The sequence below is a fragment of the Anomaloglossus baeobatrachus genome, chromosome 5 (genome assembly GCF_048569485.1).
Source record: "Anomaloglossus baeobatrachus isolate aAnoBae1 chromosome 5, aAnoBae1.hap1, whole genome shotgun sequence".
Classification (NCBI taxonomy): Eukaryota; Metazoa; Chordata; class Amphibia; order Anura; family Aromobatidae; genus Anomaloglossus; species Anomaloglossus baeobatrachus.
Window position 1 is genome coordinate 257,734,549 of NC_134357.1, and position 12,237 is coordinate 257,746,785.

Consider the following 12,237-nt stretch of genomic DNA (forward strand, 5'->3'; position numbering starts at 1 on the left):
AAGAGGGCCCATAACAGGGCCCCCAGCATGCTCCCTTCTCACCCCACTCTTGTCGGCGGTGTTGTTAAGGTTGAGGTATCCATTGCGGGTACGGAGGCTGGAGCCCACATGCTGCTTTCCTTCCCCATCCCTCAATTAGGGCTCTGGGTGAAGTGGGATCCCATCGGTCTCCAGGCACAGGAGACCGTGCTCCATCCACAGCTCCTGAGGACCCTGCTGGATAGGAGCCGAGTATCGTTCAGGGACATGGCCCTGCTACTTGGAGGTACTCTGTGTCCCCGTGGGGACCGCGCACAGCAACACTCCAGCATTGCTGGGTGTGCTAGTGCACCGGGGACAGCAGCGCTGGCTGCATTTGTGCCACTATACACTTCGGCGTCGCTGAGTGTATTTGTGTAGGGGGACTGCCGCGCTGACCGCCGCTGCCATGGTTATCACTGCGGCGCGGCTGGGACTGTTAGTGCGCCGGGGACTTCCGCGCCGACCGCGCTTATACGGCGGCCGCGCTTATAACTCGAGTCCCCGGCTTTTGCGGCCTAGTCGCTCTTCCTTCCCGCCCCCAGCCCTGCCAGTCAGGGGAAGGGCGGGACGCTGTACAGGTCGGCAGCACTGAGGGCTGGAGCATGCTTTGCATACTCCACCCCCCTCACTCTGCACAGTGGGGCACCAGTTCCCGCACTTTTCTGGGTCACGCCCACGGCTCCCTCCTCTCCCCAGGACGCTGGCAGCCATTCCTCTCAGCTCTGCTAACGCTGGAGAGGAGAGACAAGCTCAAAGAGACCCAGGCAGGAATTCTGGTGCCCACACAAACGCTTTGCGCAGGCGGTAAGCAGCACCTGTGGTGCTGGCCCCACTAGTGCAGAAGTGTATTTATAGTTTATATGATTATAGTCTATACTTTACACTGTAGGGTGCACTGTTGATTTGTGGCTATTTACCCTCCTGTATTGCTCAGAGGAGACAACAGCATGTCGTCCACAAATAGCAAGGGTGCCATGGCACAGACTTACTATGCTGCCTGTGCAGCATGGACGGCTATACTGCCGGCAGGTTCCACTGACCCTCATTGTGGGCAATGCTCGGCCCCTGTGGCACTTTCTCAGCCGGAGCCTCTGCTAGGGGTGGCCCAGGGAGAACCACCTGTTAACACTGTCCAGGTGACAGGGACGGAGTTTGCAGTTTTTACTGAAAGACTTTCTGAGACTATGGCTAAGATATTAGAAGCCTTGCAGTCCAGGCCGGCATCTCAAGCCAGGGGCACTGTGGTATCATTGTCCCCTGGTTCCCCTCAGTTGGAACAGCAATGTCTTCCCGGGGTGTCTCATGGATCCCAGGGTGAGGTCTCTGACACGGACCGCAGCCCCAGACCGACTAAGCGAGCTCGCTATGAAATTCCCTCGACATCATCACAATGTTCAGGGTCTCAGCGAGAGGACTCTCTGTATGATGAAGCGGAGGTAGCTGATCAGGATTCTGATCCTGAAGCCGCTCTCAACCTTGATACTCCTGATGGGGACGCCATAGTGAATGATCTTATTGCGTCCATCAATGAAATGTTGAATATTTCTCCCTCAGCTCCTCCAGTGGAGGAGTCAGCTTCTCAGCAGGAGAAATTCCGTTTCAGGTTTCCCAAGCGTACAAAGAGTATGTTTTCTGGACCACTCTGACTTCAGAGAGGCAGTCCAGAAACACCGAGCTTATCCAGATAAGCGTTTTTCCAAGCGCCTTAAGGATACACGTTACCCTTTTCCCCCTGACGTGGTCAAGGGCTGGACTCAGTGTCCCAAGGTGGATCCTCCAATCTCCAGACTGGCGGCTAGATCCATAGTTGCAGTGGAAGATGGAGCTTCACTCAAGGATGCCACTGACAGACAGATGGAGCTCTGGTTGAAATCCATCTATGAAGCTATCGGCGCGTCTTTGCTCCAGCATTCGCAGCCGTATGGGCACTCCAAGCTATCTCAGCTGGTCAGGCGCAAATTGACGCACTCACACGTACGTCTGCGCCGCAGGTGGCGTCCATAACCTCTCAAACGTCGGCATTTGCGTCCTACGCTATTAATGCTGTCCTGGACTCTGCGACCCGTACGGCGGTTGCAGCCGCCAATTCGGTGGTAATACGCAGGGCCTTGTGGCTGCGGGAATGGAAGGCAGATTCGGCTTCCAAAAAGTGCTTAACTGGATTGCCATTTTCTGGCGACCGTTTGTTTGGTGAGAGATTGGATGAAATCATCAAACAATCCAAGGGAAAGGAAACATCCTTACCCCAGGCCAAACCAAAAACACCCCAACAGAGGAGGGGACAGTCGAGGTTTCGGTCCTTTCGGGGTGCGGGCAGGTCACAATTCTCCTCGTCCAAAAGGCCTCAGAAGGATCAGAGGAACGCCGACGCATGGCGGTCTAAATCACGCCCTAAAAAGACCGCCGGAGGTGCCGCTACCAAGGCGGCTTCCTCATGACTTACGGCCTCCTCACACCGCATCCTCGGTCGGTGGCAGGCTCTCCCGCTTTTGCGACACCTGGCTGCCACAAGTAAAAGACCGTTGGGTGAGAGACATTGTCTCACGGTTACAGGATAGAGTTCAGCTCTCGTCCTCCGACTCGATTCTTCAGAACATCTCCGCCTCCCGAGCGAGCCGAGGCTCTTCTGCAGGCGGTGGGCATTCTGAAGACAGAAGGAGTGGTGGTCCCGGTTCCTCTTCAGCAACAGGGTCACGGTTTCTACTCCAACCTGTTTGTGGTTCCAAAGAAGGACGGGTCCTTCCGTCCTGTTTTGGACCTAAAACTGCTCAACAAACACGTAAGGACCAGGCGGTTCCGGATGGAATCCCTCCGCTCCGTCATCGCTTCAATGTCCCAAGGAGATTTCCTAGCATCGATCGATATCAAGGATGCTTATCTCCACGTACCAATTGCTCCAGAGCATCAGCGCTTCTTGCGCTTCGCCATAGGAGACGAACACCTTCAGTTCGCGGCACTGCCGTTCGGCCTGGCGACAGCCCCAAGGGTTTTCACCAAGGTCATGGCTACAGTAGTTGCGGTCCTCCACTCTCAGGGTCACTCAGTGATACCTTACTTAGACGATCTGCTGGTCAAGGCACCCTCTCAAGAGGCATGCCAACACAGCCTCAACGTTACTCTGGAGATTCTCCAGAGTTTCGGGTGGATCATCAATTTTCCAAAGTCAAATCTGACACCGGTCCAATCACTGACATATCTTGGCATGGAGTTTCATACTCTTCCAGCGATAGTGAAGCTTCCGCTGGACAAACAGCGTTCACTACAGACAGGGGTACAATCTCTCCTTCAAGGTCGGTCACACCCCTTGAGGCACCTCATGCACTTCCTGGGGAAGATGGTGGCAGCAATGGAAGCAGTCCCTTTCGCGCAGTTTCAACTGCGTCCTCTTCAATGGGACATCCTACGCAAGTGGGACAGGAGGCCGACGTCCCTAGACAGGAACGTCTCCCTCTCTCAAGCAACCAAAGCTTCCCTTCGGTGGTGGCTTCTTCCCACCTCATTATCGAAAGGGAAATCCTTCCTACCCCCATCCTGGGCGGTGGTCACGACGGACGCGAGCCTGTTAGGGTGGGGAGCAGTTTTTCTCCACCACAGGGCTCAGGGTACGTGGACTCAGCAAGAGTCCTCACTTCAGATCAATGTTCTGGAGATCAGGGCAGTGTATCTTGCCCTAAAAGCGTTCCAGCAGTGGCTGGAAGGCAAGCAGATCCGAATTCAGTCGGACAACTCCACAGCGGTGGCTTACATCAACCACCAAGGTGGGACACGCAGTCGGCAAGCCTTCCAGGAAGTCCGGAGGATTCTGCTGTGGGTGGAAGCCACAGCATCCACCATATCCGCAGTTCACATCCCGGGCGTAGAAAACTGGGAAGCAGACTTTCTCAGTCGCCAGGGCATGGACGCAGGGGAATGGTCCCTTCACCCGGACGTGTTTCAGGAGATCTGTTGCCGCTGGGGGATGCCGGACGTCGACCTAATGGCGTCACGGCACAACAACAAGGTCCCAACATTCATGGCTCGATCTCAAGATCACAGAGCTCTGGCGGCAGACGCCTTAGTTCAGGATTGGTCGCAGTTTCAGCTTCCTTATGTGTTTCCTCCTCTGGCTCTGTTGCCCAGAGTGTTACGCAAGATAAGGGCCGACTGCCGCCGCGCCATCCTCGTCGCTCCAGACTGGCCGAGGAGGTCGTGGTACCCGGATCTGTGGCATCTCACGGTCGGCCAACCGTGGGCACTGCCAGACCGACCAGATTTGCTGTCTCAAGGGCCGTTTTTCCATCTGAATTCTGCGGCCCTCAACCTGACTGTGTGGCCATTGAGTCCTGGATCCTAGCGTCTTCAGGATTATCTCAAGAGGTCATTGCCACTATGAGACAGGCTAGGAAACCAACGTCCGCCAAGATCTACCACAGGACGTGGAAAATTTTCCTGTCGTGGTGCTCTGCTCAGGCGTTTTCTCCCTGGCCATTTGCCTTGCCCACTTTTCATCTCAATCAGGACATCTCCTTACCCTCGTTTTGTCCTCATCCAGTTCACCAATGTGAAAAGGATTTGCACTTGTTAGATCTGGTGAGAGCACTCAGACTCTACATTTCTCGTACGGCGCCCCTGCGCCGCTCCGATGCACTCTTTGTCCTTGTCGCTGGCCAGCGTAAAGGGACACAAGCTTCCAAATCAACCCTGGCTCGGTGGATCAAGGAACCAATTCTCGAAGCTTACCGTTCCTCGGGGCTTCCGGTTCCCTCAGGACTGAAGGCCCATTCTACCAGGGCCGTGGGAGCGTCCTGGGCCTTGCGACACCAGGCTACGGCTCAGCAGATGTGTCAGGCAGCTACCTGGTCGAGCCTGCACACTTTCACGAAACACTATCAGATGCATACCTATGCTTCGGCAGATGCCAGCCTAGGTAGGCGAGTCCTTCAGGCGGCAGTTGCCCACCTGTAGGACGGAGCCGTTACGGCTCTATTATGAGGTATTATTTACCCACCCAGGGACTGCTTTTGGACGTCCCAATTGTCTGGGTCTCCCAATTAGGAGCGACAAAGAAGAAGGGAATTTTGTTTACTTACCGTAAATTCCTTTTCTTCTAGCTCCAATTGGGAGACCCAGCACCCGCCCCTGTTTTTTGTATACATGTTGTTCATGTTAAATGGTTTCAGTTCTCCGATATTCTTTCGGATTGAATTTACTTTAAACCAGTTTATAATTTTTTCCTCCTTCTGGCTTTTGTACCAAAACTGATGAGCCCGTAGCAGTACGGGGGGTGTATAGGCTGAAGGGGAGGGGCTTTACACTTTTAGTGTAATACTTTGTGTGGCCTCCGGAGGCATAGCTATACACCCAATTGTCTGGGTCTCCCAATTGGAGCTAGAAGAAAAGGAATTTACGGTAAGTAAACAAAATTCCCTTCTTTGAGGCACAGTACATAGTGAAGAAGTGAAGGAGCACCATATCGTAGTGGAGATTTAGTTGGAATAGTTTGTGGGTGCCAGATTACATTGGCAGAGCCCATGAGGTGCCAGAACAACAGATCCCCACAATTGACCCCATTTTGTAAACTGCATCTCTCAATTAATTCATCCAGCGGTGCAGTGAGCAAATTAACACTACAGAGTGTCACAAAATGTTATACTATTAGGCGGTGAAGAAAAAAATAATTACATATTTACCACTAAAATGTGTTAACCCCAGATTTCCAATTTTCACATGGGAAATAGGCCCCATAATGTGTTTTGAAAATTTCTCAAGAATGTGACAATACGCTACAAGTGACTGTACGGTACTGTTTGGCCATACTGGAGGGCTCAGGAATCAGGAGGGAAGGAGCGCCATTTGACTTTTGGAGCACAGATATTTCTAGAATAGTTTGTGAACTCTATTTGCAGAGCCCCTTAGTGCCAGAACAGCAGAGACCTCCTAAAATGAGCCAATTTTGAAAATTATACCCCTCTGGGAATTCATTTACTGGTGTAGTGATGATTTTGTCTCTGGATAACACCCATGAAGTCAAACGCAGTGAATGTTGCAGGATTAAAAATAGCAAATAAGCCCTTGTAGTGTCCAGTACATTGTAGTGCCCATGCATGCTGCCCAGCTCATGCTTCTGGAGACACACACCCCATAAATTAAGTGGGCTCTCCTCACTACAACAATGCCAGACATGTGAATGTTAACTGTGGTTTAGGCACTCTCAAAACAGAGGGGGGGCATTTATTTATTTAGGTGCGCAGATTTTTCTTGTTTTTTTTGGGGGGATCCATAATGCTTCTCCAGAGCCTTTGTGCTACCCGTAATGTGGAAGTGAGAACTTTGTGCTTTTTGTGGCCTTGAGTGGAAAGCCATTGGTGGCAATTTATTGTGCAGATCATTTTGGATCAGTTCACATTTATCTTGTGCTCTGTGCTGAGCACTTACATCTGGGTTTCCATCTACATGTCCGAAGTATGTGATTTAGGTGAAATCCGCGACGGATCCATTCACTACAATAAGGCATTAAACAAGATTAGGAGATAATACATCCCCTGAGAAAAGGAACCAAAATTTGGGATAAAATAATTTTATTTATCAAAATAAAATGTATAGAATAAAAAAGTACAGCAATAACTACAAAAAGGGACCCGAGGAAATGTACAGATATTGTCCGTCAGGCCGTCAAGTATAACACCGTTGAAGCTGAAGAACAAGCTTCATAAATTCTCCATATACCAAGGTAGTAAGGTGAGTAAAACTAAAGTGACTAGTAAATATACATACAATACAATACTGAGCATAAGAACTATCCTGTAAAATGCTATGTGCTGTTACGAAACAACTTCATATGACAAAAAGATAAATATTAATATAATAAGACATGCACAAAATGCAATGTTAAGCCTGCTTTACACGTTGCAATTTTGCATACGATATCGTATGCGATTTGCAACGCCCCCATCGTATGTGTGGTACGTTCAATTTGTTGAACGTGCCGCACAAACGATTAACCCCCGTCACACGTACTTACCCATCCATACGACCTCGATGTGGGCGGCGAACGTCCACTTCCTGGAGTGGGAGGGACGTTCGGCGTCACATCGACGTCACGTGGCAGCCGGCAAATAGAAGCGGAGGGGCGGAGATGAGCGGGACGTAAACATCCCGCCCACCTCCTTCCTTCCGCATTGCCGGCGGGAGCCACGGGAGGAAGGTAAGATCTGTTCAATGTTCCCGGGGTGTCACACACTGCCTCGGGAACATTGAACAACCGGACATGCAATTCTTCAGGATTCAACGACGTGTATGCAATGAACGTTTTACCGTTCAATCACAATCGCACGTACCTGTTACACACTACAATGTACCTTACGATGCCGGATGTGCGTCACTTACGACGTGACCCCGCCGACACATCGTAAGATATATTGTAGCGTGTAAAGCGGGCTTTAAATACATAAATTGTTCAATGAAGTGCTAAGTGCTGCAAGAAAGTTTCTTGGTCACTAAATACATTATAAACATCTACAGTATACAAGTTGCACTACCATGTTATGGACCACAAGGTGGCAGTATTACTCTCTATAGACATAGCTCACTATAAGAGCTGTATAACATAGTGTATATACACCATTAAGATCGAGAGAATATGTGCACAGCAAAGTCAGTAATACAATGTATGTATATTATCCAAAAATAAATATTTTTTTGTATATGGAATTCATACATTTTCATATGCTAAATCACTTATTGTTACTGTCCTTTCAGCTTCTCTACAGATAATCTGCTCTTTTCTCTCCAGGATATGGCAAAAAAGGTGAAAAACCCTAAACTAATTCTGAAGAAACTTTCTCGGGTCCAGAAAAAAAAGATCTATAAAAAGTCAATGAATCTTCTCCAGATGGCTTATGCTGAGACCTCCACCTTGTGACCGGCTTGATGAGGAGGGCACATGGCTGTCATTCTTTTATCTGCGTTCTACATATAGACTGCTGTAAAAAGCTGAATATTGAATTAGAGTGCATTGTTCCTTGGCTATTTAAACTAAAAATATGTTTACATTTTGTTGCTTTTTGAATACAATTAAATATGTTATATATTATGAGGTGCTCCCGATCAGTATGATGTCACACACACCTGTACTGAGATTTAAAGCGCACCAATCATCATGATTTTCCTATATAACATAAAGCCAGTGCTATACTGGCACTATCATGTTGATTCTGTACATACCTTTAGTTGTCAGCTAGGATGTATAGGTTTTGAAACACAAGAAAGTAGTTTTTAAAATCATCAGCTTGTTGAGTGACAGCAGCTGCAGTAGCTAATAGCTGGGTGGGTTATTCTTAGTTATCTCCTCCCCTTGTTACTTATGCTAATTCTATTATATAATCAATTTAGTTTGTGACTAACAGAACCTATGCTGATATATCCATGCTACCAGAAGGGGCGGGGCCTCAGCCGACAGAAAAATGTTGCTTCCTGGTATCAGCTATGTTAGCTGAGGCCCCGCCCCTTCTGATCATATGGTTATTACATCATCACAGGTCCTGTTACTCACAAAGTAAATAGATTCTATAATAGAATTAGCATAAGTAACAGGTTCTAATCCCACCAAGGACAACATCTGCAAGGAGTTTGCATGGGTTTCCTCCGGGTACTCCGGTTTCCTCCCACATTCCAAAAACATACTGACAGGGAATTTAGATTGTGAGCCCCAATGGGGATAGCATTGTCAAAGTATGTAAAGCACTGTGGAATTAATAGCGCTATATAAATTAATAAATATTATTGTTATTATAATATTATAATACCCCCCAGCTATTAGCTGATCCTCAGCTACTGTCACTCAACAAGCTGATGATTTTGCAAACTTTACTTTCTTGTTATTCAAAACCTATACATCCGAGCTGACCACTAAATGCATGTATAGCATCAGCCTGATAGCTCCAGTATACCACTGGCTTTAGGTTATATACGAAAATCCTGGTGATTGGTGCGCTTTAAGAATACAAGGACTCACCTCCCCATGCTCCTTCCACTGCTCTGGTCTGTGCCGTGTGCTGACTGTGGCTCTGTCTAGTGACGTCATTGCGTCTTCTGTGTTGGTGTCACGTCATTGCGTCTGCTGTGTTGATGTGACGTCATTGTGTCTGGTGTGTTGATGGGACGTCATTGCGTCTGCTGTGTTGATGTGATGTCATTGCGTCTGGTGTGTTGATGGGACGTCATTGCGTCTGGTGTGTTGATGGGACGTCATTGCGTCTGCTGTGTTGATGTGACGTCATTGCATCTGGTGTGTTGATGTGACGTCATTGCGTCTGGTTTGTTGATGTGACGTCATTGCGTCTGGTGTGTTGATGGGACGTCATCGCGCCTGGTGTGTTGATGGGACGCCATTGCGTCTGGTGTGTTGATGGGACGTCATTGCGTCTGCTGTGTTGATGTGACGTCATTGCGTCTGCTGTGTTGATGTGACGTCATTGCGTCTGCTGTGTTGATGTGACGTCATTGCGTCTGGTGTGTTGATGGGACGTCATTGCGTGTGCTGTGTTGATGTGACGTCATTGCGTCTGGTGTGTTGATGGGACGTCATTGCGTGTGCTGTGTTGATGGGACGTCATTGCGTCTGCATTGTTGATGGGACGTCATTGCGTCTGATGTGTTGATGGGACGTCATTGCGTCTGGTGTGTTGATGTGACGTCATTGCGTCTGCTGTGTTGATGGGACGTCATTGCGTCTGTTGTGTTGATGTGACGTCATTGCGTCTGGTGTGTTGATGGGACGTCATTGCGTCTGCTGTGTTGATGTGACGTCATTGCGTCTGGTGTGTTGATGGGACGTCATTGCGTCTGCTGTGTTGATGTGACGTCATTGCGTCTGGTGTGTTGATGGGACGTCATTGTGTCTGCTGTGTTGATGGAACGTCATTGTGTGTGCTGTGTTGATGTAGTACATAAGGACATGGCACTTCTGTGGGAATGGGTGCGCTAGTAGGATCCAACTTTGTAACAAGATAATGAGACTAGGCACTCCAAGAGTAGATATAATTAGCTGATTTATTCTTTACATCCAACAGTTCACAACTAAATCAAAAGACGTTTCGGTCAAAACATCAACCTTCGTCAGTAGGAATCGGCTTTATATAAGAGATCAAGATGGTATTATCTTTATCTGATGAAGCCTGTTAAGGTCCAGTCACACTAAGCAACTTACCAGCGATCCCAACAACGATAGGGATCGCTGGTAAGTTGCTAGGAGGTTGCTGGTGAGATGTCACACTGCGACGCTCCAGCGATCCCACCAGCAACCTGACCTGGCAGGGATCGCTGGAGCGTCGCTACACGAGTTGCTGGTGAGCTCACCAGTGACCATCCCCCAGCGCCGCGTGGAAGATGCTGCGCTTGGTAACTAAGGTAAATATCGGGTAACCAACCCGATATTTACCTTGGTTACCAGCGCACGGAGCTACACGTGCAGGGAGCAGCGCACACTGAGCGCTGGCTCCCTGCTCTCCTAGTTACAGCACACATCGGGTTAATTACCCGATGTGTACTGCAGCTAAATGTGCACAGAGCAGGGAGCAGCGCACACTGCTTAGCGCTGGCTCCCTGCTCTCCTAGCTACAGCACACATCGGGTTAATTAACCCGATGTGTCCTGCAGCTACATGTGCACAGAGCAGGAGCCGGCACTGACAGTGAGAGCGGCGGAGGCTGGTAACAAAGGTAAATATCGGGTAACCAAGGACAGGGCTTCTTGGTTACCCGATGTTTACCGTGGTTACCAGCCTCCGCAGAAGCCGGCTCCTGCTGCCTGCACATTTAGTTGTTGCTGTCTCGCTGTCACACACAGCGATCTGTGCTTCACAGCGGGACAGCAACAACTAAAAAATGGCCCAGGACATTCAGCAACAACCAACGACCTCACAGCAGGGGCCAGGTTGTTGCTGGATGTCACACACAGCAACATCGCTAGCAACGTCACAAAAGTTGTTCGTTAGAAGCGATGTTGCTAGCGATGTTGCTAGCGATGTTGCTTAGTGTGACGGGGCCTTTAGTAATTACAGGCAAATCGATAATGAGCAGATCGATAAGAATCGAGAGGCAAGGTCACAATGCACAAAGGATGTGAAGTTGGTGAATATCAAGTATTCAAGAAGAAAACGCACGATAAGGGCCCTCAGTGAATCTGAATCTGAAATATGAATCCTCAAAATGTAGCTACCATACATACATAAATAAATTCTCTGGATTATACAAAGAGAAGATGTGCAAGGTTTGTAAATGAGTTCACAACCTCCTCAAAGGAGATTATATGCAAGACGGGAGAATATTAAGCTTTCAGCTGAAGGAAAATGATCCAGGAAGTCCAGTAACTGCCAGGAGCTAAGCGTCCAGGGATCAACACGGTATCCACCGCTAGCGTGAGGAGTAACGTCATGGCATCTGCTGTGTTGATGGGATGTCATTGTGTCTGGTGTGTTTATGTGATAAATAAAACATAAAAAATATACAATTAAAGAGATTGCCACTTTTTCTTTTGTTAGTGGAGATTTCCTTACAAATTAGCCAGTACTTCTGTCAATTAAATGTTTGCAGATGGAGGAGTAAAAGACCAGACCACTCCTGGAGTGGAAATCCTGTTTCCTCTGTGATGTTTTTTAACTACTGGAGGAGGTTGATGGACTGATCTGTTCACATGCTTCTCCACCAGCAGCCATTGTTTGGACAGAAGTGCTGGTCAGTTTGTGAGGAAAGCTGCACTAAAGGTGGCTTTACACACTGCAGCATCGCAAACGACATCACTGTAACGTCACCGGTTTTGTGACGTAATAGCGACCTCCCCAGCGACATTGCAGTGTGTGAAACACATCAGCGACCTGGCCCCTGCTGTGAAGTTGCTGATCGCTACAAATCGTTCAGGACCATTCTTTGGTCCTTTGTTTCCCGCTGTGCAGTATGATCGCTAGAAAGTTTCAGTGTGTAAAGAGGACTTAAAACACTGGAAACGAGTGATGTGTCACAATATCTGTCAATCACTATTCTTTGTCAGTCGGTCTCTCCCTCTCGGTCTCTATTCTCTCTCTGTCGGTCCGTCACTATGTCTGTCCCTCTCTCACAGTCTGTCGGTCATTTTCCCCTCCTCTCTCATACTCACCGATCCCCGGCGCGGCGCTGCACGGCATTCACACTGCTGCGGCGGCTTTTACTATTTTGAAAAAGCCGGCCGCTCATTAAACAATTT

General features: G+C 48.8%; 1 protein-coding gene across 3 annotated transcripts in view; it reads left to right on the forward strand.

Annotated features, from left to right (window-relative positions):
* LOC142309938 (centromere protein Q-like) overlaps window positions 1–8,092 on the forward strand; it is a 103,370-nt gene extending 95,278 nt beyond the window's left edge. For all 3 annotated transcript variants that reach the window (XM_075347408.1, XM_075347406.1, XM_075347407.1), the window contains exon 9: window positions 7,793–8,092. In XM_075347408.1, coding sequence (XP_075203523.1) covers window positions 7,793–7,921 — 129 coding nt within the window. In that variant the 3' untranslated portion in view covers window positions 7,922–8,092. The remainder of the gene's footprint in view (window positions 1–7,792) is intronic.
* Window positions 8,093–12,237: the final 4,145 nt, after the last annotated feature.